Consider the following 23,062-nt stretch of genomic DNA (forward strand, 5'->3'; position numbering starts at 1 on the left):
AAAAGAAAAAAAAATGAAAATGAACTCCAAAAATATAACTGCCGCTGAGGCACCAGAGAATCTTACGGAGGGAATGACCAGGCAAAAACGCCTTTTGAACGTTTATTTCTATGATCCAATATCAACAAAAGTACAATTAACTATGCTTTCTTTTGTTGTCCTTCAGCCAGCCTGTAGCTGGTAAAAACATACCTGTACTGGTGCGCTGTCCCACCTCCACCTGTCTCCTATGCATATCACCAGGTGTCCAAATCACCCTGTGCCCTAAAACTGCCTTCAAAATAAAAGCATAACAAATTACTTTAATTTAACTAGAATAATTGCAAGAAATAATTATACATTTAATACAAACAAAAACAGCAAGAAAAATTATGTTTTAGAGAATTAGAAAATACAACAAATATCCATTGAAATATAGAGGATGCGAAATGGGGATAGTCCCTATCATGAAAGCATGTATTTTAAGTGGTAGCTGAAGCTGTAAGGTAAGTAGAAAAGGAATCCTGCATTCACTTGACAAAAAAAGACTTTGCTCTATGAGTTTGTTGGTACACCATAAACACAGAGATGTAACTAGTTCATTAACTCAAGTACTGTACTCACATTTTTATTTTTGTAATGGACTAATGTAAAGAGCATTTTCAATGAATCCTTCTTTTCCGGTTGATGTCATCATATATCTGTGTTTTCAACAAGGATTGAACAGTGACTAAACAGTGCGACCAAAGCCTTTTCAATTGCAACCACAAGAACAATTTCTCCTTGGCATGTTACCTGTTCAACACCCACCTGCCCTCCGTATCTATTCTGTGTACTGTGTGTCCAGCTAGGCACAGGACCTTTCCTACCAGTAGATTGTCTTTTATAACAGTACTGACACACTTGGGAGCAGGGGCGGTTCTAGGGGGGGGGGGGTCAGTGACCCCTAACACTGACTTTGGACCCTCCTGTGGCCCCCCTGAAAATGAAAAAAGAAAAAAAAAAAGGTTTATGATTAAACGTTTTCTTGGCTGACGGAATAGGCGTAACTAACGCTATTTGTCATTCAGTCTGACCCATTAAAGCAGAGGTCTCCAACACGTAGATCGCGAGCTACCGTTAGCTCGCAAGCCCTCAATAAGTAGCTTGCCAAGCAAATCCAAAATGTAAAAAATACACACAAATAAAGGAAATGTAATTAAAAGAATCTACCCTATGCATAAACGAAACCTGAATCATAGCGAACTCTATCTACTTACTACAACTCTATATCTATCTAACACCCCTCCTCCCCCCACCCCCACAATGAATATCGACCAATCACGTTCTTGCAACAGTTTAAAAGGTTAGTGATTAGTAAAATGTGCATAAATAAAAAGAAAGAATGCTAACTAGGTAACATAAGATAAGAATAATCAAGTTTAAATGATTTGTTATTGGTTGTGATCATATTCTAAAGATGTTTGGATTATTGAAAAGTATACCGCTCTCTTTCATCTGAGTGTTGAGAGCTGTATCCATACATTCATGTTGTGCTCAAAGTGCTCCAGATTGATGCATTTCACTTCAACATTTAAAAAAACATCTTCCCGGGGGTGCATGCCGCCAGACCCCCCTAGAGGAGGTGAGGACCCCCCTAGAGGAGGTGAGGTCCACCCCCAAATAAAGCAGGTTAAAATAATTAAATTGAATACATGTTCTTTTAGTAAACACTGCAAACGGGTCCCACAGACCCAAACAGCACACAAAGGTTAAAGGTCAGCATATAATAATGTTAAAATGTGCTAAATATATACACTGCAAAAAACAAAAAAAGAGGAGTAAAAGTAGCTCACGTCTTGTTTTATTTTGTGAAAGTAGCTCTCATCCTAAAAAAGGTTGGAGACCCCTGCATTAGAGCGTAAAAACTGTAACTATAAGTATCTGAAATAAATATGTGTACTGAAACAAATACTAATAACTGTATTGCATTGTTTTCTTATGCGCAATTACTTCATACTGTCTTTGTCTTTTTCGTCCTGCATTTATTGTGCCCCCCTCAGAAAATAACTGGCCCCAGCCGTCTATATGATAGAGAACTGTAGCAGATATGACCGTTATCGTCCTCGTGTGGCTAGGGCCTTAGTCCATGACTCAAGTATACCAATATTCCATTTCATAAATCTGGATTCATGTTGACTTGTTTTTCGAAGAGATGAGACTAATTTGATTTCTGCTGTAAAGACAGACATAAGACATGAATGGAGGAGTAGACACTAGTCAAGTGTGGAGTCTCCAAACACATGCCCCTCTCAACATAACTAAACACTCAATTGAGTTTAGTTTAGTTACACAATTAAAGACAAAGACAATTAAAGAAAACGGTTTGGTTATTTTTCTACTTGTTCTTAAAGAAAGACTAAACCTAAAGGGGAGAACAAGGAGAATCAGTCCTGTTTTACAGAAGGGTTCAGCAGAGAACATGTTAACGCAATAAAGCTGAGGAGCGGAAATAGCATGTCTGTGTCTGAACAGATGGGGAACAGCAGTCAAAACTGTTTACCCATAACATAATGTCAAATCCTGTTTACAGCCCGCTATTTGAGCACTTCCGGGAGGAGGCATACAAATACTGCAGGAGAAACCTACAATAGAGGAGAGGTAAAATGCTTTGAGTGTGTGCTCACAGCACTACAACATATTTACCTGCTCTGGCCTTTTGCCAGAAAATAAATAAAGTATGAGAGCACACATACGTTTTTATAGATCTCTCCACAACTGGAGTCCACCAAAACTCAATCTTTTTTTCTGTGGAATATCTAAAACAGCTACACTCTTCTGTGTGTCTGGTTGGTCTGAATTTCTGACCTTTGATTTTATCATTAGAGTAAAAACCCAGGCTTACTGGCAGGCTGATCAGTTTAAGATGGAAGACAGTGAAGTCAGTACTGTGGTTAGTTATAGATCCCCCCCAAGGAATAACTATAATCATCAAGAAGCTGGTACTAAAACTAAATCACTGCCAAAAAATAATGGTCATTATAGGTTTTCATTATTTGAAAAGGAAAACACCATCTGAGTCAATGAAACACTATTGCCCATAAAAGGCCATAACAGTGATGCATGTTTGACAGGGTTCGAGATTCTCCAAATCCCATTTCCATTGGACTTTCAAAATGTAGGTCATGATTTGATTTGATTATATTTTCTTAAACACTGAAGGCTTTGTTATTGTTAGACCATGGAGTAGTTCAGTTTTTTTTCTCTGGACAAAATAAGCTTATTCTAATGGAAATTTCAGAATCCAAATCCTGAGACCTGTAATGTTGTGGCGTATTTGTTTAGAATCGTGTATAACTTGGACATATGAAATGATATCCCAATGCAAAATGCAGAAAGAATTTGGTTTTGAGCCAAATGGAATTTCTCCTTGACCACATTGGTCTTGGACGAATCAGGAACATTTGAATCATAATGCGTGTATGGAGGAGGACGGGTGGGTCAAACAAACAAACAGAACCGTCATCCAGGAGACTGCTGTTCAAGTGTGTGAAATCAAAAGGTAGCTTTATTACTTATTACTTAATTACTTAATAATTACTTAATCATGCAGCAAACACACTTTCTTTTTAGAGCAAAACCATCTGGTTTTTTCTAACCAAATAGTTTATCTGCCTTAACATTACAAGAAAAACAGCTATGACAAAATAAGGTTCTCTCAAACAGAAGTGAGAATGCAGTTCAGTTGTATTCAAATGTAAATTCATATGGGTGATAATTGTAAAAAACACTTGTTTGCATTTTGACTGAATCATGATCAAATGATTCCACCAGATATGATAGTTGGTTAAACATATTATTCATAAAAAACTATCTGTATCTGAAACATGGAAAATCCAGCCCAGGTTTTACTTCCTGATCTAGATGTAGTGGTATGTTGACCCCCAGCCTTGAAAGAACACAGGAAAAGCACAGGGCTAATGGCGCTCCAACTGCTTATTTGTGCCCTTAGGCCTCTCTGGCTATTGCCATCCATAGCGTTGTTTTATGTGTCATATATTTATATATGCTGCTTTTGTGGAATACCATGAGGATATATTAAAGGGCCCATGTCATGGCCATTTCCACTGATCATAATTACATTGTTGAGGTATACTAAAATAGATTTATACTGTGCAATTTTCCAAACTCACATTGGTTTCGCATACAGCATCTCTGTCAAGCATGTGTATTCAGCAGTATTCACTTTCTCCACTAAACGACTCGTTGGAGCTCTTGCCCCCCCCTCCCTGTGAGCCTAGTGTGCTCCGATTGGTCAGCTCGGCCACTCGTTCTGATTAGTCAACCACCAGAGAGGCTGCGCCCATGTCAGTGCTTTTCCCGGCTGCTCTCAGCGTAACATCAGTCTTATCATGGCGTCGGCACAGCCGTATATTTTATATACATATATATTTTTAACTGTTGTTATAGAAGAGTGTGACGGCCTCAGGGCCTTTGTCTTACGATGGGGTGGAGCTGAAGAGGCTAATCAGCACGATCACGGACACCTCCGGACACAGTCTCTCTCCAAAGCGGCTGCAGGAAGACTAACTCTGCGATCCTCTCAACCACCGGTCTCTGCATTTACCACAATAAATGTGCCGTGGTTTTGTAAACTCGTGTATGTCTCCTTGTCTTTCCGTTGTGGCCTACGAGCTACTCTCATAACAAAGAGTAAGTTATTTTTACCCGTTATAAACTACTACTGTTTGATGAGAAATCAAATCATGGTTTGCTATATATGAATTCAGGGAAGAAAGGATAGGCCTACTAAGTATTTCCATTAAACTTTATTTTTAGAAATGTACAAAATGAACATAAATATACATATATACACGGTATATCATCCATTCCTCCTCCTCGCATCTTGCCTGCGCACAGTCGGTGCGGTGCCTTTTAGCACCCTCAGTAGTAGTCGAAGTCCCTTCCCCGTCATGGATTGTCCGCCAGGATCTGGCTGGACGAAATCAAATGCAAATCACAAAATATTAGAGAAACTTAGTTGTTTTAGATTCGTTAGTAGTAGTTGTGGTAGGAGTGTAATGAACAGCTTGCCTGCTAATATGCTAACCTAGCTTTGTTTACCTTGGTAGCTAACACGATATGAACGTTAGCTTGGAGGAAAGGCAACTATAATGCAGTGTAATAAAACTACTATGAACAAAAGCTAGTGGTTCATATTAGGCTAGCAATAACGTGTTTATAATTGCAATCGTATACGGGTATTCTGCTACATTCGGTCATACAATGTAACTTGCATGAATACATTGTTTTGCGCTAGCATACAGCTAGCCTCGTTAGCTACATGCAGTATATGTACGGTCACAATGTACGGTAAATCACAGTACAGTATACTGTATGAGTATTCCGTGTGTGTGACTGCAGACATTCTCCTGCCATGACAAACATGTAAGGCCATCTGCTGACATTGTAGTTGATATATTTAAACGCTAGCAACGTAGCATCACAAAAATGTTTTTCTGACCAAAACTAGCTCTAGCTCCGTGTGTTAGGTCGCTACGCCAGCTATAATGTAATTACGTTTCGCGACTGACCGGCAAATCACCCGGAGTATACTGTCAATAGGTATTTTGTGTGTGAATGCAGACATTCTCCTGCTATGAGATACATGTATGCAAGGCCATCTGCTGATATTAGAGTTGATATATGGAAACTCTAGCAACTTAGTTAGCACAGTTAGCACTGTGTCAATGGCTTAGCAGTCCAACACAGTTTACACATTTAAACAGTCTTGTTTGATAAATACACAAATAACAATGCAAACTTACAGGTTGTATACCCAGATCTTCCCCTGCTCCAAACGGTCCAAACAAGCTGTGCATATCCGGCCTCAAACTGGGCAATGTTTTGGAAGCTTTCGTCTGTGAAATGCCGGTTCTTCGAACCTCTGGAGGAGGAACACGCCGCTGCTGGTGTGGCCATAGCTCTTCGGGATTGGTCCATTTCGTTCCGGGTACCGCATGACATCAGGCGGTACCCGGAACTAAATGGAAGACTCAAATGGGCAGTGACGTATCTCCAACGAGGCGTTTTGGGGAGGTATTTTCTGTGTTAGAGTTTTACTCGCTACAGGGTGTACTTTGAGGGTTTTGACTCTGCACACCGTTTACATGCATAAAAACCTTCATAACACACAAGGGGACGGGTAATAACCGGAAAAGCATGACATGGGAGCTTTAAGGCATTCTTTATCCTGGCTGTTAATATATTGTATTTCAAGATCAAGTGAAAGAGAGCAGTGTTAACTCTACAGCCCTGCATGAGAATGCCACGTATAAAACAGACCTCATGAAATATTATAGAGGCTAGAATATTCTATATGTAGCACGTAACATCAAAGTACCATTGTGAGATAACCATGAAACCATGTTTTAATGTTAATTAAGCAATCCAATAATTCTATTTTTTACGATAGTATTTTCCTGTAACTGAAGGAACCAACACAAACAATGTATGCTTAACAAATGTATAAAAACACGCAAAAAGAGGAGAGGGAATAAAACATGTTGACAAATCCGAATGGAGGAAAGGCTTTGGTTGGGACTGTAGATGAGATTGACCCTGCATTAACATCAGTCTCACAGGGCCACACAGCTAGAGGATTTTAATTTACAGCCAGGGCAAACGGTCAAAGTGTTACAGGAAATGGTAGTGGTGAAAAATCCCCAGAGCACCTGACCTCTGACCTCATGCCTTATGACGGAAAACAGTTCCACCTGCAACACAAAGGAGGTGAATATCATTCTGAGAGGCGCAAAGCATTAAAAAGCCATTTTAAAATCTCTCCATTGGCGTTTCTGTCTAGAAATAAATAATGATTACTCCCTGAACACTTTTCTTTGGAAACACAAATTACAGACCAAAAAGTCCCATATGGAAAGAGGCAGGGCTAACTTCTAAGTTCCATTTCAGAGAGATGTGTTTCTACTCAATGTTTTACTTATTCAACTCCTAGTAGCTGAGTAAAGCTGCCATACTGCATATTTTTAAGACAGCAATGGATTATATGTGTTTGGTAAAGGTGTTGTTTGTAGTGAGAATCACATCCTGATTGATAAGCATCATTCAGCGTCTTTTACCTCATTGTTTTGACTTCATGGTTTTACTGTTCTGGTTCAGTCTCACGGTTTTCATCAAACTTTTTTTCCAGACACGCCAGTTAAGCTGTTTTCAGTACAAAAGTAATGTGAAAAAAAAAATCTGAAAAAAACATTATACACTCACAACCCACCACAACAGCAGACAGAGAGTAAGAAACAAGCGGGTGAACACAGTGGAGCATTTAGGAGAGTGAATCAAGAACAAACCTACATCAGGTGGACAGAAACATGACTCCAAATAGATGATGAAGGATAACATATATAAATACAATAGATAACCTAACATATATATACATAACATATATATGCTCATTGTTTTGGGACTTTAACTCAGACGCAAACCTCCAAAACACAGAAGCACTAGACCACCGCTACACTATATTATAGGATGCCTCTCGCCTTGTACCCCATGCAGCTTTGGCATTCTCGGACCACTGGTCCATGTTCTCCCCCAACACAGAAGCTGCTCCGCCTGTGGTCAACACTGTGAGGAGAGACTACAGCTGCTGCTTTCATTGCTAATTCAAGGCTGCGGCTACGGACCTACAACTCTGTGACACTGTGACAACACACATGTTGTGTCGTGGAAGCTTCCAATAAAGAACAAAGCGGGTCCAAACTGAACATTTTACTGTTTATTATTGCAGCAGTTTACAACAAGAACGGTAGTAGACGGGGAAACATGCACTCAACATCTCGTTTCATTTAATACATCAACTAATCGGAAAAACACAGAGCAGGATACTTCCTTGCACTTCAAAATAAAAGCATTTCCTTTCAACATTTCAACAACACAAGATGTGCGTGTAACTCTTTGCATAAACCACAACTCAGGCAACTACATTATGCCAAGAATGAGTTCTATACAATAATTCCTGTAAACCAGGCCAGAATTGCACTGACAAAGAAGATCAGAGTGGAAAATAAAAGCTAATTACGCTGTGCTACTCCTAAAACAGACATCGTACCTGTCCACAAGATCAAAGGATTCAGGAACTAAAGCCTGTCTCCCTGACATCTGCGGCCCTGACTCTTTAGGAGACTGCTGTTGGCCTACATGACATCATAGAAAAGCCGAAAATTGAGAGAGAATACTTTACACCACGGGTCAGTGGATCCCTAGCTTCCAACAGACCGGAAGCAGCATTGTAAGTCTGGGGTAAAAAACACATCAAGCACCATCAGCACTGGCGTCCCCCAGGGATGTGTTGTCTCCCCACTGATTTGTCTACCTCTACACAAACAACTACAATCAGTAGATCCAGCTGTTAAACTCATAAGCCTGTATTCATAAAGAGTTTTACCTAGTGACAAGGTTTTCAGACAAATCTTAGAATTCTGACATTATCAAAGAATTACCCCCTTATAGTAAACACTATCTCCTAGTAAATCTAAAAGTCATTTAAACCCTCAAGAGAGTGCCTAATGTGACAAACATGTAGGACTAGCAAGGAGGACTTTAAAGAGCCTTAAGAGTTTATTAAGCAGATGAAGAAATGGCAAATCTGAATCAGTTTTGTTACCAAGTAGGTTTACACATACCAGGAATTTGCCTTGGCATAAAGGGTGCATACAAAAGACAAAGAGGTCGTCGAAATATTCGCCAAACGCTGAATGACAGCATCAGTTCAGAAAACATCATGCAGGTAGGTAATGTTAAGGTTTGTGAATTCATTAGAAATGTCTCACACAGCACAGCCAGCTAAAATGCCAGAAAATAAAAAGATCACAAGAGATATTCGGGAGCTGGTCAAATGTAACAGTGTTGCTGGTTTATAGATGCCAACCATGGCTGCTGATACAGCACGGCAGAAGTCACAGAAAACAGAGGAGTCATTTTCCCCCGTTAAATAGATTCAGTACTAAATGAACCAGCATGATGAAAAAAACCTAAGCCAATAAATATAGCTACCAGCAAGAGAATTAGGCTACTGCGCAAGTAGGGCTATGTTTTCAATACATTGCAATTACTCTGTCTTAACAGTGGATGTTTATTTAAGATGGCAGATATTACTGTCCGTTGTATGCACATTATCACTTATTTTAACGATTGTCCCATCACACCATCACCTCGCAGCAGGGTCTCCTCCTTACTGAGGGAAGATTTGTTAGACTGACTTTGAAATGCTGTGTGTGTTTCAGAATGTTTGTGAACACACTGAAGTTTGTAGATTACACAAATCATCAGCTTGATCCGGAAGGGTGATGAGTCAGCAGACAGTGGGGGGGGGGACAGCTGGCCCTCAGGTACGGTCAGGACAATCTGGAAGGCTGTAAGTGTACACATATTCTGCCAATAAAGCTGATTCTGGTTTGGATATATGTCAGCATCGCTTGATAAATTAATAACATTCCATTTTGTAGAAAAATGCTGAAAATCCCAAGCATCACTAGACCTTCTCTGTAAAAATCTGACTCAAACAACAAGTACAAATATCACACAAGGTTAGCAAACATGCCAGTGTGTGAGCATACAGAGTAGCAGAATATATCTGGATGAAAAGGAAATAGCAAATCTATTGAAATAAACTGTCATAAAGAACTAGAACGTAGTAATAACATATTAGGTAAACATTTACTCAACACTGGAATCTGACATTTTGATGCCACAAAAGTTGTAATTCTGTTTTAAGTCTTAATTTGAGTCAATAAAAAGAAAAGTGGAACCACTCTTCCCATAATGCAATTAATTTCCATTAGACCTCCCCGGCCTCATTGTTAAACCACACAGCTCCAGTAATGCAGGCTTACTGTCAAATGTTAAGACTAATGCCTGAACAGATTTAGAAAATCCACTTCACACCTTTTGTGTACATTTGAAGGTAGTGAGGTCTACATGGATTTTCTTTTTTTAACCTTTATGTATTCAGAGATTTCCCTGAGAGGAAGCCTCTGGTTTGCAAGAACACACTGATCACATCCGCTCAGCTACACACATTCACACTGCTGGCCACGGAGCTGAGGGGTCTGAATTGGGGCCTCAGTGGCAGTATTAGGCGCTTTCACACCGGAGTACTTTTACCCGTACTTTTCTCGTTTTCGTACTTTTCCATTTTTAGTGCCTGCTAAAGAGGTGGGACTATCCTGGGGAGAAAAAAGTACCAATTTCTGATTGGCTGGGCGAATTGCAAACCACGCCCCATAAAACTCTGAAAAGTTTTGTGAAGCCTCCATTGTATTTGCTGGCATTAGCATTATTAGCATTAGCATTAGCCCCGCGCACCAACGGAGAGAGAATAACTTATGGCAACACAAAAGAAAACATGGGAGCGGTGGAGATGAGGAGGTGTCGGCGTTCTGGCGATTTACTCGGAAGGCTTCAGTAGAAGCAGCTGGGAGTCCCAGCAGCTTCTACTGAAGCCAGTCCCCAACTCCGGGGACTTCCGGCCGGGGACTTTGGGTGGCAGTATACACCGTGAAGTGGTTTGCAGCCTGCCAGTAAACCCAAAGCAGAAGAAGAAGAAGTGACGTCAGCGGCTTCATTTGCGTAATCTTCCCTCAGGGACTTATTCCGGTGTGAATCTGCTCTTAGTTCCATGGGGGTACTAAGTGCTGGGAACTAAGTGCTGGGAACTAAGTACGGCAAAGTACTTGGTTTGAAAGCGGCTATTGAGGGAGGGGCTCTTCACCTTTATCACAGAGATACCAGGGAATGAACCTGATGGGCACAAGCTCTATTCCAGAACATTGAGGCCATCCCTGCGCTGGTGAACATTCAACAGAAAATACCAGAATACATCTGGTGAACTGTACTAATGGTGATTTACACACACACACACACACACACACACACACACACACACACACACACACACACGCACACGCACACGCACACGCACACACACACACACACACACACAGAGAGACACACACACACACAGAGAGACACACACACACACAGAGACACACACACACAAATAATATACACACTTTTTGTATTGCCTTAAACCAATACCTACTGTAAGTGTTAAGATCAGGTTAGTTTGAGAAAGAACTAATAATATACACACTATTGCCTATAGAAGTAGTCAATGCAACCTCATAACTCTTCACCAATTTACTCCAATAATGCTCTCACTTGAAACTGAATCTTTGTTCCTGGTTGGCTGACCTCCATACAAGCCATTGTTAGGACAAAACAACCTAAACAGTTGGGTGGGGCTGGGCAGCTGAAGCAGGGTGATCGTCACATAAAGCCCTTTACCTCCATGAGACAGGGGCCAAGGTACTGAGGAGAGTGGACAGCATGGCGTGCGTATTGCGTAAATACAGGTATACGCACCAGTATCAGTTAGTGAATGCGAGTCTCTTGAAACCAGGGATGCGAAAACATATAGTTTGTGATAGTCTCTATTCGCCTTTATAGCTGTATTCATCGTAATATAAACTCAAATACTCTTACCGTTACCCACATGTATATCTTATCCTGTGTCTGTACTGTAAGTCAAAGTCAGGATACATCTACTGCCTTTATTATTCGATATTATGTGTACAACTTTTGTGCGCACATCAAAATAGGTGCAATTGTGGTTTTTGCCACATTGTCACTGCACTTCCGGCGCAGACTGAAAACTCATCGATAGAATTACTAACTAAGCACTTATATACTAATAAAGGACTGGCTTATCTAAAGCCAGTTGAGTAGCACTTGAAATGTTTTGGCTCTATGAAACCTGATGTACTTATATGATTCTGTTTTCTTCAAGTTTGTATCTTCTTGGTCGAATGCACTTATTGTAAGTCGCTTTGGATAAAAGCGTCAGCTAAATGCAATGTAATGTAATGTCACTGAATTAGAATTAAATAGACTCTGATGATGAAAAAGTAGTGTAACACACTAACTGAATCACGGTGGAATATCAGTCTGTTGTAAGGTCACGTATCCGCTGAAGCAGTAGAACATTCTGCCTGCGCAGCGCACACCGAGCCGCTATAAGAGCGTCAGCTCCGCACCGTGCCGCTCACCGTGCGCACTACTGCTCTGTTTGATAACAACTCTGACTGAATTGTTTCAGCACCCCAGACACTTCACACCGACGGAGAGGAGAGGAGAGGAGAGGAGAGGAGAGGAGAGGAGAGGAGAAGAGAGTCTTAGAAATACGCGACATGTCCGTGGAGCAAAAACGCATTAACTGAAACCATCCTGTTCATTCGGGTTCGCGTTAAAAGCCCACCCATGTTCTGCGTGCGTCAGAAGCCTGAAGGATACACAAACATATACACACACACACACACACGGCGAGAGAGAGAGAGAGAGAGAGAGAGAGAGAGAGAGAGAGAGAGAGAGAGAGAGAGAGAGAGAGAGAGAGAGAGAGAGGAACAGACAGAGAGGAACAGAGAGGAACAGATCTTTAAACTGAATACTAAAACAAAACGGCAGGCACTCTGTGGGTACATTCTGCGTCCTGACAGGCATTCATTGTGATTGTTTTGCCCCACGAGCAAAAGCCCACTCAATCATATCAGATTTCAGGAAAAGAGTGAAAGACAATATATGCATTTAAGCGAGGCACCTGCCCAGCATGACGCCCATAACTCACCTGATATGCAGACAATCACATTGGCTTGAAGAATGATCAATATTTCCCAAATGATATCCATCCTCTGTCTTCATTCCACGTACATTACACACAGGTTAGAAAGAAATACAAACAGGAGACGGACTGTATCAGTTGCAGATGTCCTGCTCTCTCTCACTGGATCCCGCGCTGCGCCTTCCTCCAGGTATTTTCCACTCCACACACATAGCAGGTGATCACAGCCAGGGGAGGGAATGTGGACGATCACACCACTAAATGTAACAATTCCAGATATGGTGAGAAAAAATGTGAACTCCAGAGAAAGAGCCTGTTCAGTTCACAGCAGTATTCCAGAGCGCGCTACGGACACGTCCATCCATCCATCTGGCGCCGATTCACAAAGTGGCCATCCCGTCCTCACCGGGGGGAGTCACACATGACCGAGTCAGGAAACCTCTGTGTGCGAAGAGAGGAGAAGAAAGCGCAGATTAAAGAGAGGGAAGGGGGGGGGCAGCTGTGGATCACACCTACAAGACGCCTCACAACTCCAAACTCGCAGCCAGGTGGCGAGCCTCCGATATACACTACTACACTGAGAGGGACCTGCGGGAAGCTGCGCGGAGTAACACCAGCACTTCCTGTTTGGACTGTCAAAATAAAAGCGTTAGTTTGTTGACTTAGGTTGGCTTGCATTTCCCTGATCAGGATTACAATTTATACAAAGTGTGAAGATAAAATGTGGACATAAAACCAGAAAACATAAAACTTGCTATATATAGGCATATTCACACCAAGTACTTTGCCGTACTTAGTTCATCAGAACTCTTTAGTTACATTACATTACATTACATTGCATTTAGTTCTGATGAACTAAAGAGCAGATCGCGTTCACACCGGAATAAGTCCCTGAGGGAGGATTAGGCAAATGAAGCCGCTGACATCACTTCTTCTTCTTCTTCTGCTTTGGGTTTACTGGCAGGCCGCAAACAACTTCACGGCGTATACTGCCACCCGGAGTCCCCGGCCGGAAGTCCCCGGAGTTGGGGACTGGCTTCAGTAGAAGCTGCTGGGACTCCCAGCAGCTTCTACTGAAGCCTTCCGAGTAAATCGCCAGAACGCCGACACCTCCTCATCTCCATCGCTCCCATGTTTTATTTTGTGTTGCCATAAGTTAGTCTCTCTGCGTTTGTGCGCTGGGCTAATGCTAATGCTAATAATGCTAATGCCAGCAAATACAATGGCGGCTTCACAATATTTTCAGAGTTTTACGGGGCGTGGTTTGCAATTCGCCCAGCCAATCAGAAATGGGAACCTTTTTCTCCCATGAAAGTACCTGCTCTCTAGCAGGGACTAAAAAGGGGATGAAAAGGTTCTCATGAACTATGTTCTAGTTCCGGATTTTTTTGGTGTGAATGCAACATTTCAAGAACTATCGGAACTATACTGGGTAAAGTACTCCGGTGTGAAAGCGCCTTATGAGACACTAAAAAATGAAAGTGCCCAGAATGTTTTTGCCATTATATTGGTACTCATTGAAGCGCCAAGTGATTCAAACATATGATTATTCCGGGAGCTCGTGCATATTCAGATGTCCTTGTAGTTGTTTTATCAGTGCTTTTATTTTGTATAAACAACAACAGGACTTCCGGTTGTGTTCTGGATAACTTTCCAGAGCTTGATTTAGGGTTAGTCCCATCGCCATCCCACACACCCAGCACGAATTGTGGAAAGTAGAAATCTTTCCGGGAAAAGAGTGAGTGTGGGAAGTGTGTTATTGGGAGGTAAATAAAACACACTTACAGCACATAAAAAGGGGCGGGGAACTCTGAACCGCGCGCAGCTTTGACGCACAGAGAATGTCTGTCCTGACTGATGAGAACTAAAAGTGGACAGCAGAGGAAGAGGAGCGCAACCCAACCAGGTGGTTGGGACACTACTGACCTACTCACAGGAATGAAACGCTGATAATAATAAAAAGTGATCTATAAATAATATTCAGGGCGTGAGGGGGGTGCGCTCCCGGTCAGACGGCGGTGCCTCCCTCTGTGACGGCCCGCAGAGGTCCTGCTGGTGGAGAGGCACCGGGACACACCGGGACACATCGAGGCATTCAGCTCTGCGGCGCTGCACGCGATTAGGATTCACGAGGAGCGACGCGCGCGGCCGCGGACGCATGCAGCGGGTGCGCGCACAGGCAGGCGGGGGCACAGGTGGAGGAAAACCGAGCACTGCAGAAAACCATGTCTCATGTGGTGGTGAAATATTGTTTGTGTTTAATGGAATAGTGGTTGTTACTCTGAAGAATAAAGCAAAATACACACACAGCAGTACATTTGACACCCCAAAAATCATGTTTACATAAAATAATGTTACACTTCCAGATAGCATACGATAATAATTTATTGTCAGATCAAGTCTGAAATGTTACCTGCATCACAGCAGCTACATTTGAAACATCATACAAGGACACATATTAGGACATGATGAAAGGAATAGAAACATTTAACATAACCTCACAATCACTGAGAGGAACCTGCTCAAAGACCCTCTAACGTACATTACATCTGGGATTGAGCTCTGTATTTACTGTGAGGATTGACTGGTGCATAAAGGAGTGCTTCAGTCTCACTTTATTAAATTGTGGGACCCTGTTTCTGCGATTTGATGGTAACAATGTATATTCACTGTTCAGAACATGGTGTAGTTTAGGACATCATGTATAGGCAGGTGTTCTTCTACACATGTGGACACCCGGGCATTGCAGGATAACATTATTTCCCAGTTCTACATATTTCACTGATCTTCTTCGCCTATGAAATAAACAGCATGTTCCCCTCCTCCACACATGTTTTAATTGACTACAGTTATTTTAATAACAATGCCGCAACACTTGGTTAGCAAAGTGTTTTTCTTTAGTCTGAGAATAACTGATATCCTGATATCTCCTTCCTCTGTGCCGGACAGCTCCATGTTGTCCACAAATGATCAAAAACACAACGGAGCACATTTCAAACACACTTTAGGAAGCTACACTGCATGTAAGAAAGTAAGCCAATGATTGTTTATGTACTAATATATTTTTCAGTCCTAGGGTATTCAATGCACCTCCTTAACCATTGAACCTTCCTGTTGTGTTCGGCTCAAATCTGAATGATTCACTACTTTCCTTAACCAGAAATACTGTGTTTTACATTTGATTGCTTCAAGACCTTATGATATCCTACACAGTAGGCTTTTCAACATATTAAACTGCTGATCACCGCTTTCATTGCATTTTTAGGTTTAGTCAACTTTGTTACACCTATGGTGTTCCGGGTAGAAAATGACCGCCATAAGAAATGAACCCAGAGTAACCCAGATTATGTTCATCCATCAGAGAGAACACACAAATCGACATCCATGTTCATTTTTGAAAACATTCTCAGTGTCTATTCTTTGTCTATTCAAACCAGTAGTCTGGGACATTCTTTCAGCTTAAAGTGGTGTTAAATAAAATGTGGTGGTGATTAATGTTATGTGTGTTAATGCAGTTAGCAGTTACAACAGACTGATCAAATTTGACCGGGAAAACCAAAGTAAGGGGGAGGAACGAACACGTAACAAACTCAGAATAATAACTTATTCATATTTAATACGAGTTTTATATGATTAAATAGATGGTATTCTAATTGTGTATTCTGACGTGCACATACAGCCTGCTGCTGATCCCTGGTGGTAGATCTTGGGGCTTAGTGTAGGATCTCTCTGTTCATTGAAAAGGAAAGTACCGTTGGGAAGAATAATATGAATCAGCTGCAGCTCAGTGTAACTGCTCAGCAGACACTCGCTGTGAAAAACTCATTCCCCGTGAGGAAATACCAACCCTATTACTGCACCTGTTACTTCCTGTGGCAGCGGCTGTGAAAAGCCCGCATTTTGTCGGAGGTGTTGCAGTGTTTGAAGGTTTAAGGAGCTGATCTCTGATTCCTCTGCATTTATCCCTTCCCGCTCCCGGCCCTGTAATGTTCCCAGTAACAAAGGCCGGCAGGAGGTAGAGAATGACGGCCAATCAATACCATACACAGCCTGTTTTTTCAAGGGCCACTTCTCCACATCAGAGAGGTACATCCCTGCAGACCCCCCCCCCCCCCCCCCCCCCCCTCCCGATGGACCAGAATGCTTTTACCCGTCAAGTCTCATCCGGTGTCTCTTTCCCACCAAGTGGCCCCAGCATGGTGTACAGCTGCTCCTTCTAAGGAGGGCCATTCAAAGGCTACTATCTGCTGGAAAACACAAAGCATTCTGTTTCAACTCCATATACCGTATGATTGTTGTTCAGCCGACAATGTGCTGTTAGTGGGAGTAGAACTTTGCTTGAAGAAATGCTCTGTATTAGAAAATAACAGGGAATAATAAGTATTCAGTATATTAGTAATACTGTATAATACTAATATTACAGTGTAATGTCAGAACAGTGTTTCTATCAGAATGTGTGTGTAACTTCATGTGGAGGAGAGTAGTGGGCTCTGCTGCCAAGCTGTATACAGACCTCTGTGTGTGTGGGTGAATGTGTGAAACAAGGCCTCATAAACGGTGGAATTAAGAATGTCAAGGTAAAAAGAAAAGGTCACCTTTAGTAGGTTCAGGTAAACTACTCTTCACATTCTCTGAAGTTAATGGGGTACGAAGTTACGATAGGTAAGTGGGCAAAAGTAAAAACTCGCCCCTCTCATGTTCTAGAAAACTAACAAGGTCGGGTGTTGGTCAATGTAATGCAGCCATGGACACATGTACAGAATACATGTACAGAAAAGTGGACGTAAAATGTGTTGGGAAACGTATGCGGAGAAGGGTTGCAACATAGATTCAGGGAGGTGGTTTATCGTCCTTCCCCTAGGTAAACCAATAAGGGACAAGAAGGCTTTTGCTATAAAAATGCTAATACAACGTTTATAACAGTATGATCCCGGGGTTTGCTCAGACTTTGTTTTCTAGAAGGATCCCTGTTTTTCTGCGCTGACTGCAAAATTGTCCATTGGGGATGAAACATCGACATTCAATAGTACATAAGTAAAAATATAGGGTAAAATATGCTTCTATCAAGTAATACAAATGTGTGTCCAACCACAAAGGAACGGTTTTTTCAACTTATTTTCTGTACACATGCTCATAGACAGAGAAAATAAACAATTAAATTATATTTAAATGGTATAATGCTTGTTTGTTTAAGATAGATTACATTACATTATTTTAATAACTTTCAGGTCCTAATAGCTTTTTTAACGTTAATAAGATCGAGCTGTATTGATTTACTTCATTATTATTCATTATTTTTAATGTTATTTAAATCAAACCTATTTATTTCAACAATCATCTTCAATTCTGTCTCTTTCTGGTCATCAATAATCAACATTTAATTGATGAAAGTTTACAGGGTAAATGTTGACACATTTTCCCCATGCTTTCTACCACTGTTTATTATTAAATACCTAATAACTTCATTGTACTAATTCTTGTATGTGTAAGCTTAATAACATTACTTCAGATTGCATTTAATTTAGCTGACGCCATTATGCAAAGTCACAAAGGTTGCAATTAACCATAAAGATACAAATTTAGCATCTATATCTATATCTATAACATCAAATTACGTCACACGTTTGATGCCCTGAGAGCGAAAATACTTTATTTACAAAAAAACAAGGACAAAAATCAAAACAATCTTGAAAAAGGCCAGCCAGAATACTTTTTGCCTCCCTATAGCCAAAGCCTAAGACAGCGTTTAAAGCATCATAAAGGCAATATATAGAGAGCATTATGTATTGCATTTAATACAATGCTTCAGCAGAGGACAGGTCGTTGAATTCCCCCCCCCTTCTCAAGTCGTCTATTACCGCCGCTGAGGGAGCTCTAGAGAGCCTAAGGGACTGGCCTGCACGTTGGAAATAGAGGCGGAAGGGTTTCACAGTGGAAAATGAAGCGGAGGGATCTGTATATATATTTATTTTTATATTATTATTATTATCCTTCTTAGTATTCTCATGTGTACTCTGTTTATTTCTTATTCTGTTGCTGCTGTAACAACTGAATTCCCATACAGGGATCAATACAGATCCATCTAATCTTGTTCACCCTTGCCTCTGGATGAGTATTTAGGAAGCAGCCAGTTTTTAGTGAAGTGTAGTGAAGTAACTACACTTGAGTAGAGTTTGTGAGTAAACAAAGAATATACCTTATGTATAACCTGATTGTGATTCCATGTTGACAGACATGCCCCTTGCCTTTACTCATACTGTATACCATCTGTCTGATTTTGCAGTGCTAATATCAATATGAATATAATATGATAAGTCAAACCTTGGTTTACACGTGTTGTGAGATTAACAATTTGCAGAATTTCTAGTTCTGCCCTTTCATTTTCATACTCAATTTTCTGTTTGCATTTTAATTGTCACTTTCCAATGCCAATAGTCTCTTAGTGTATTCCTAATACATGCCTGAGTCCTTTGCTTGCTGATATAAGACCCATTTCTGTTATTAGCGTTACTATTTGAGTCATTTTCTATTCAGATTCCTGCAGAAAGGAGCAATTTCCATAGATGTTAAAATGCCCAACTTTACAGCAGAAATAAACATGTTTCTACCCCTGGATGCAATACAAATTATTCTGGATATAGTTAGATTCCACCTTCATGACAATGGATTGGGAAGTGCATTTTTTTACAACGCACCCCTTTTAGTTATATTAGGTCTTAACGTTTTTGCATAAATTAGGGCGTGGTCACTGCGGTGACTGCTACTTCTAGCTTTCTGTCCCTCTGCTAGCTCCGTTAGCTCTGTTAGCTCCAGGATGCTACAGGGGCTCAGCTGTGAGGCTGATCCGGGGAACACAACTTGAACTCGGACGTGTTTGTTGTGTTGGTGCTGGTGGAGTATTCTTCATTTAAATATCGGGCTTATTTTATGCCGCCTCGGCTCTGCCTCTTTGCCCTTATTTGGATCAGGCTGGAGCAGGCGGGAGTTAGTCTCTGACGTCACTGTCGAGACGGCAGCGGCCGACTCCGTCTACTAAGGGCTTCTCAGCAACTCTGCAGAAACCTATGGGTGACGTCACGGACACTACGTCCATACAGTTTATGAATAAAACACATTCCCGCATCAGAAAAATTAGCAGTACGATATTTAGATAAGAGTACCGGTTCCAAACACATAGAAACTGCCTGATGATAATAATAATTAGCATACGTTGCATTAATTAATGCTAAATAGTTGCATTCATTAATGCTAATTAATGCAACTTACTAATTGTGCAAATTGCCCAACATATGCTTGTAGCATCCGGCTATGTGCTAGGGACCCGTACTATACATTTCTATCATAATACTTTAGGGTACTCAACAATCTGGGTTCACTATAGGACTGAGCTGACAACTAGACTAAGAAGAGTCAGTTGCGGAATTAAAGTTTGAAGGTCTGATATCCACACATTAAATGTACATCGTTTGCAGCCTTTAATCCCAGCCTACACCGTTTATATTGACAATATGCAGCTGTTACATCACTTCTTCTTTATGTGAGCACCTAGGAACTTACTTTCTTTTCATACTTATTTCTTCTTAGTTTTGTATGTTCAATTAATACCAGAGTTATAAAGGATCTGATGAAAGGAAAGGCTTCATTTTTGTCTTTCCTGTTAATCAATGAGGCAGTGGTGTTTGTCCTCTTTTATATCGACCAGCAGGAATCACAGTTTTAAAAGGAAAGTTTACAGATGAACTATCGAGACAGGATCTCAGGCCAGTTGGTTATTTAATTAGTTAAGATTAACCACAAACTATTCATTTTGAAAAATATATATAAATCTGCTAATCCACATTTCGAGGTTCACATTGCTGGCAGACTATCTTCTTTACCTTTTGCTGTTCTTCTCGTTCTTTTGTCCCGATCACGTCCAGTGTACCTGCTTTGGTGTTATGATCTGTCCTCAGGAGCCCCCCCCCCACATCTTCTTCACTCTGCCTTGATGTCCTCAGAAGACTGGGACTCTGTTGAGAAGAGGGCACCATGTGCAGCTCTATCTTTCTTGATCATACATCTTATTCTCTATTCAATGATATTCTCATTCTCTTCATTTGATCTTTCAGCCTTTCATGTCCTTTTTCCCTTCCATGTGGACTGATTTGAGTGCTTCACACAGGCTTTCTATTTTGGTTGAGTTTTCTTGCTCTATGTTTCAATTTGATCAGACCTTTCAGTCGTTTTCCCAGAGATTATGCAAAGTTGTCCTGCACCTCAGCCGAGGTAGATTCAACCTCTGTGCTAGCTGCTTTGGGGGAAACAAGGCACCACTTTTCCGTAGGTTGTCCTTTGAAAAGCATGTTCTGGCAGGAAGATTCACATTCAGCCAGTTTTAGTCTAAGAGTCTGACTCACCTTCCATGTCCAAATGCATTTTCTTTACTCCATCTCACCCAAAGAGCTTTATGCTCCTGGAAGCAGTTGCTAGATTGCAAATAGCAACTGTACACCACCGTGGAAACATAGAGTGAATGAAGATAGCCTCCAGATTTATTGTGAGGAATTGAGCACAGAAAGAAGCTCATTTCTTTGTTCGTCTAAGTAGAGTTAAACCAACCTGAGGCCTGTACTACGAAGCTGGATTTTCGCTTAGCCGGCTAAATTCAGGGAAATCTCGGGCTTTCCGGTCCTACGACGCTGGTTCTCTTTTTAGCAGGCTAGATTTCCATGGTAACTTATGCTGAGCGGCAAACCTGCTCCGGAGCAGGTTAGGTGGCAGGCTAAGAGATCAACTCAGTGAAAGCACTGCCTGCTGACCAATCAGAGCTCCGTGTGCGGAGTTTAAAGCGATCAAGTCATATTACAGGATAGAGGAAATACAGAAAAACTGCCGTTGCAGGAAAGACAGCCGGCAAAAATCAACTGACTGTGTGAACGTGAAAATTAATACAATATCCCCTCCCATCTTCAGAGCAATCTGACTATTATAATATTAGCGTTAAGAAAGCTTACTTAAATATCTGCCACGACATAAGTAACCGGATCAGAGTAACATTAAGTAGGCTACAGTCCGCGGCACTGTGAGTGCAGACGTCGATGTGTGTCGATATGTCCCATTATCATTCATATAAAATCACATCATAATGTATCATATATTTCCTTATCTGAGTCAGCTGAGCCGTATCTGGCCGTGCAACACTCACAGTGTCACATACTGTATGCAGAAGTATTATTTTAAGCAACACATTACATTGACGAAACACTCGAGTCAAATTCTCCTAATTAAAGTCAGATCGTGTCTTGGACGGGGCAGTGATTTCATAAACCTGTTAATGTACGCATTCAAACACTTTTTCTTTTACCAGCTGTATTCACCTTGCAGGTGCAGCTATGTGGCTTTTATCCTGGATAAAGTGTTTAAGACATGGATGTTTAAAGTTTAACTTCTTCATATTTGACTAATATTAAAGTTCACTTTTCATTCAGGAAGTATGACGCTGCGCTGTCAGTACGGTTGTCCGTGTTTGAGATTGGTCGAATGCTCCAAATACCACCCCTTTCATGTGAACGCGCACCTAACTAGATAGGACACGGCTGGCTTGAGCGATCCACTTGATAACCAGCGTCGTAGTACAGTTTAGCGCCAGCGCGTATGTTTTGGCTTAGGCCAACCGGCTAACTCCAAGATATCCAGGTTAAGTTGAACCAGCTTCGTAGTACAGGCCTCTGGTCTCACCAGAATGCGTGACTCCACCACGCACTCTGCTACATTTACGTGTCGGCAACCCCAATGTAAAGTGAATGAGGCTCCTTTGTCGTGGTGCACACACGCATTTCTACAACATCCGGCAGTGAGCTTTTATTCTATAAAACATTTTTAAAATCTACTTTATAGCTTGTAGTAACTCACGAGAGGCTTCTTTTATTTTATTTGTATTCATAATAATTTTTATTTTTCGTCAGAATGTATTATGGTGCATTATTTACCAGTTTTTGTTCTCAAAAAACAGTGCATTGTGTGTAATACAACTGTGATTTTTATTAAATGAGTTAGTTTTTAAGGAAGGCCAGAGCTTCAGCTGTGTCAAATAGATTGTTCCCTTTAGTTAACGTTATTTAAAAGATAATTATATTCCTATTTGATCATGTCCCCTTTATTGTATTACGGACCCAAAGAGCTGAGCGTCCATTCCCATTGGATAACGGAGGATTTTACACCCGGAAGTAAGTATTCTCCTTACTGTCGATTGATTTTACAGTGATATCTGCACTACTCATCAACTCAAAAACACTAGATTATCCTTGTTAATTACACAACATTGATTGGTTTAAATTGTGTGCAATGCTTTTGTATGTTTCCCCTTCGATTCGGAGAAACAAATATATTTGTTGTGTTTGGATGGCAGAAGACACTACACTACCCAGAATC

At 41.1% G+C, this 23,062-nt stretch overlaps 1 protein-coding gene across 1 annotated transcript in view; it reads right to left on the bottom strand.

The window, feature by feature from the left end:
• The window catches only part of ca10a (carbonic anhydrase Xa), a 261,266-nt gene extending 248,108 nt beyond the window's left edge, over nt 1-13,158 (bottom strand). The window contains exon 1 of the mRNA XM_034132031.1: nt 12,659-13,158. Within this exon, the coding sequence (XP_033987922.1) occupies nt 12,659-12,719 (61 nt within the window). The 5' untranslated portion in view covers nt 12,720-13,158. The remainder of the gene's footprint in view (nt 1-12,658) is intronic.
• Between the last annotated feature and the right edge of the window lie 9,904 nt (nt 13,159-23,062).

This window comes from Trematomus bernacchii, unplaced genomic scaffold (assembly GCF_902827165.1).
Source record: "Trematomus bernacchii unplaced genomic scaffold, fTreBer1.1, whole genome shotgun sequence".
NCBI classification, from domain to species: Eukaryota; Metazoa; Chordata; class Actinopteri; order Perciformes; family Nototheniidae; genus Trematomus; species Trematomus bernacchii.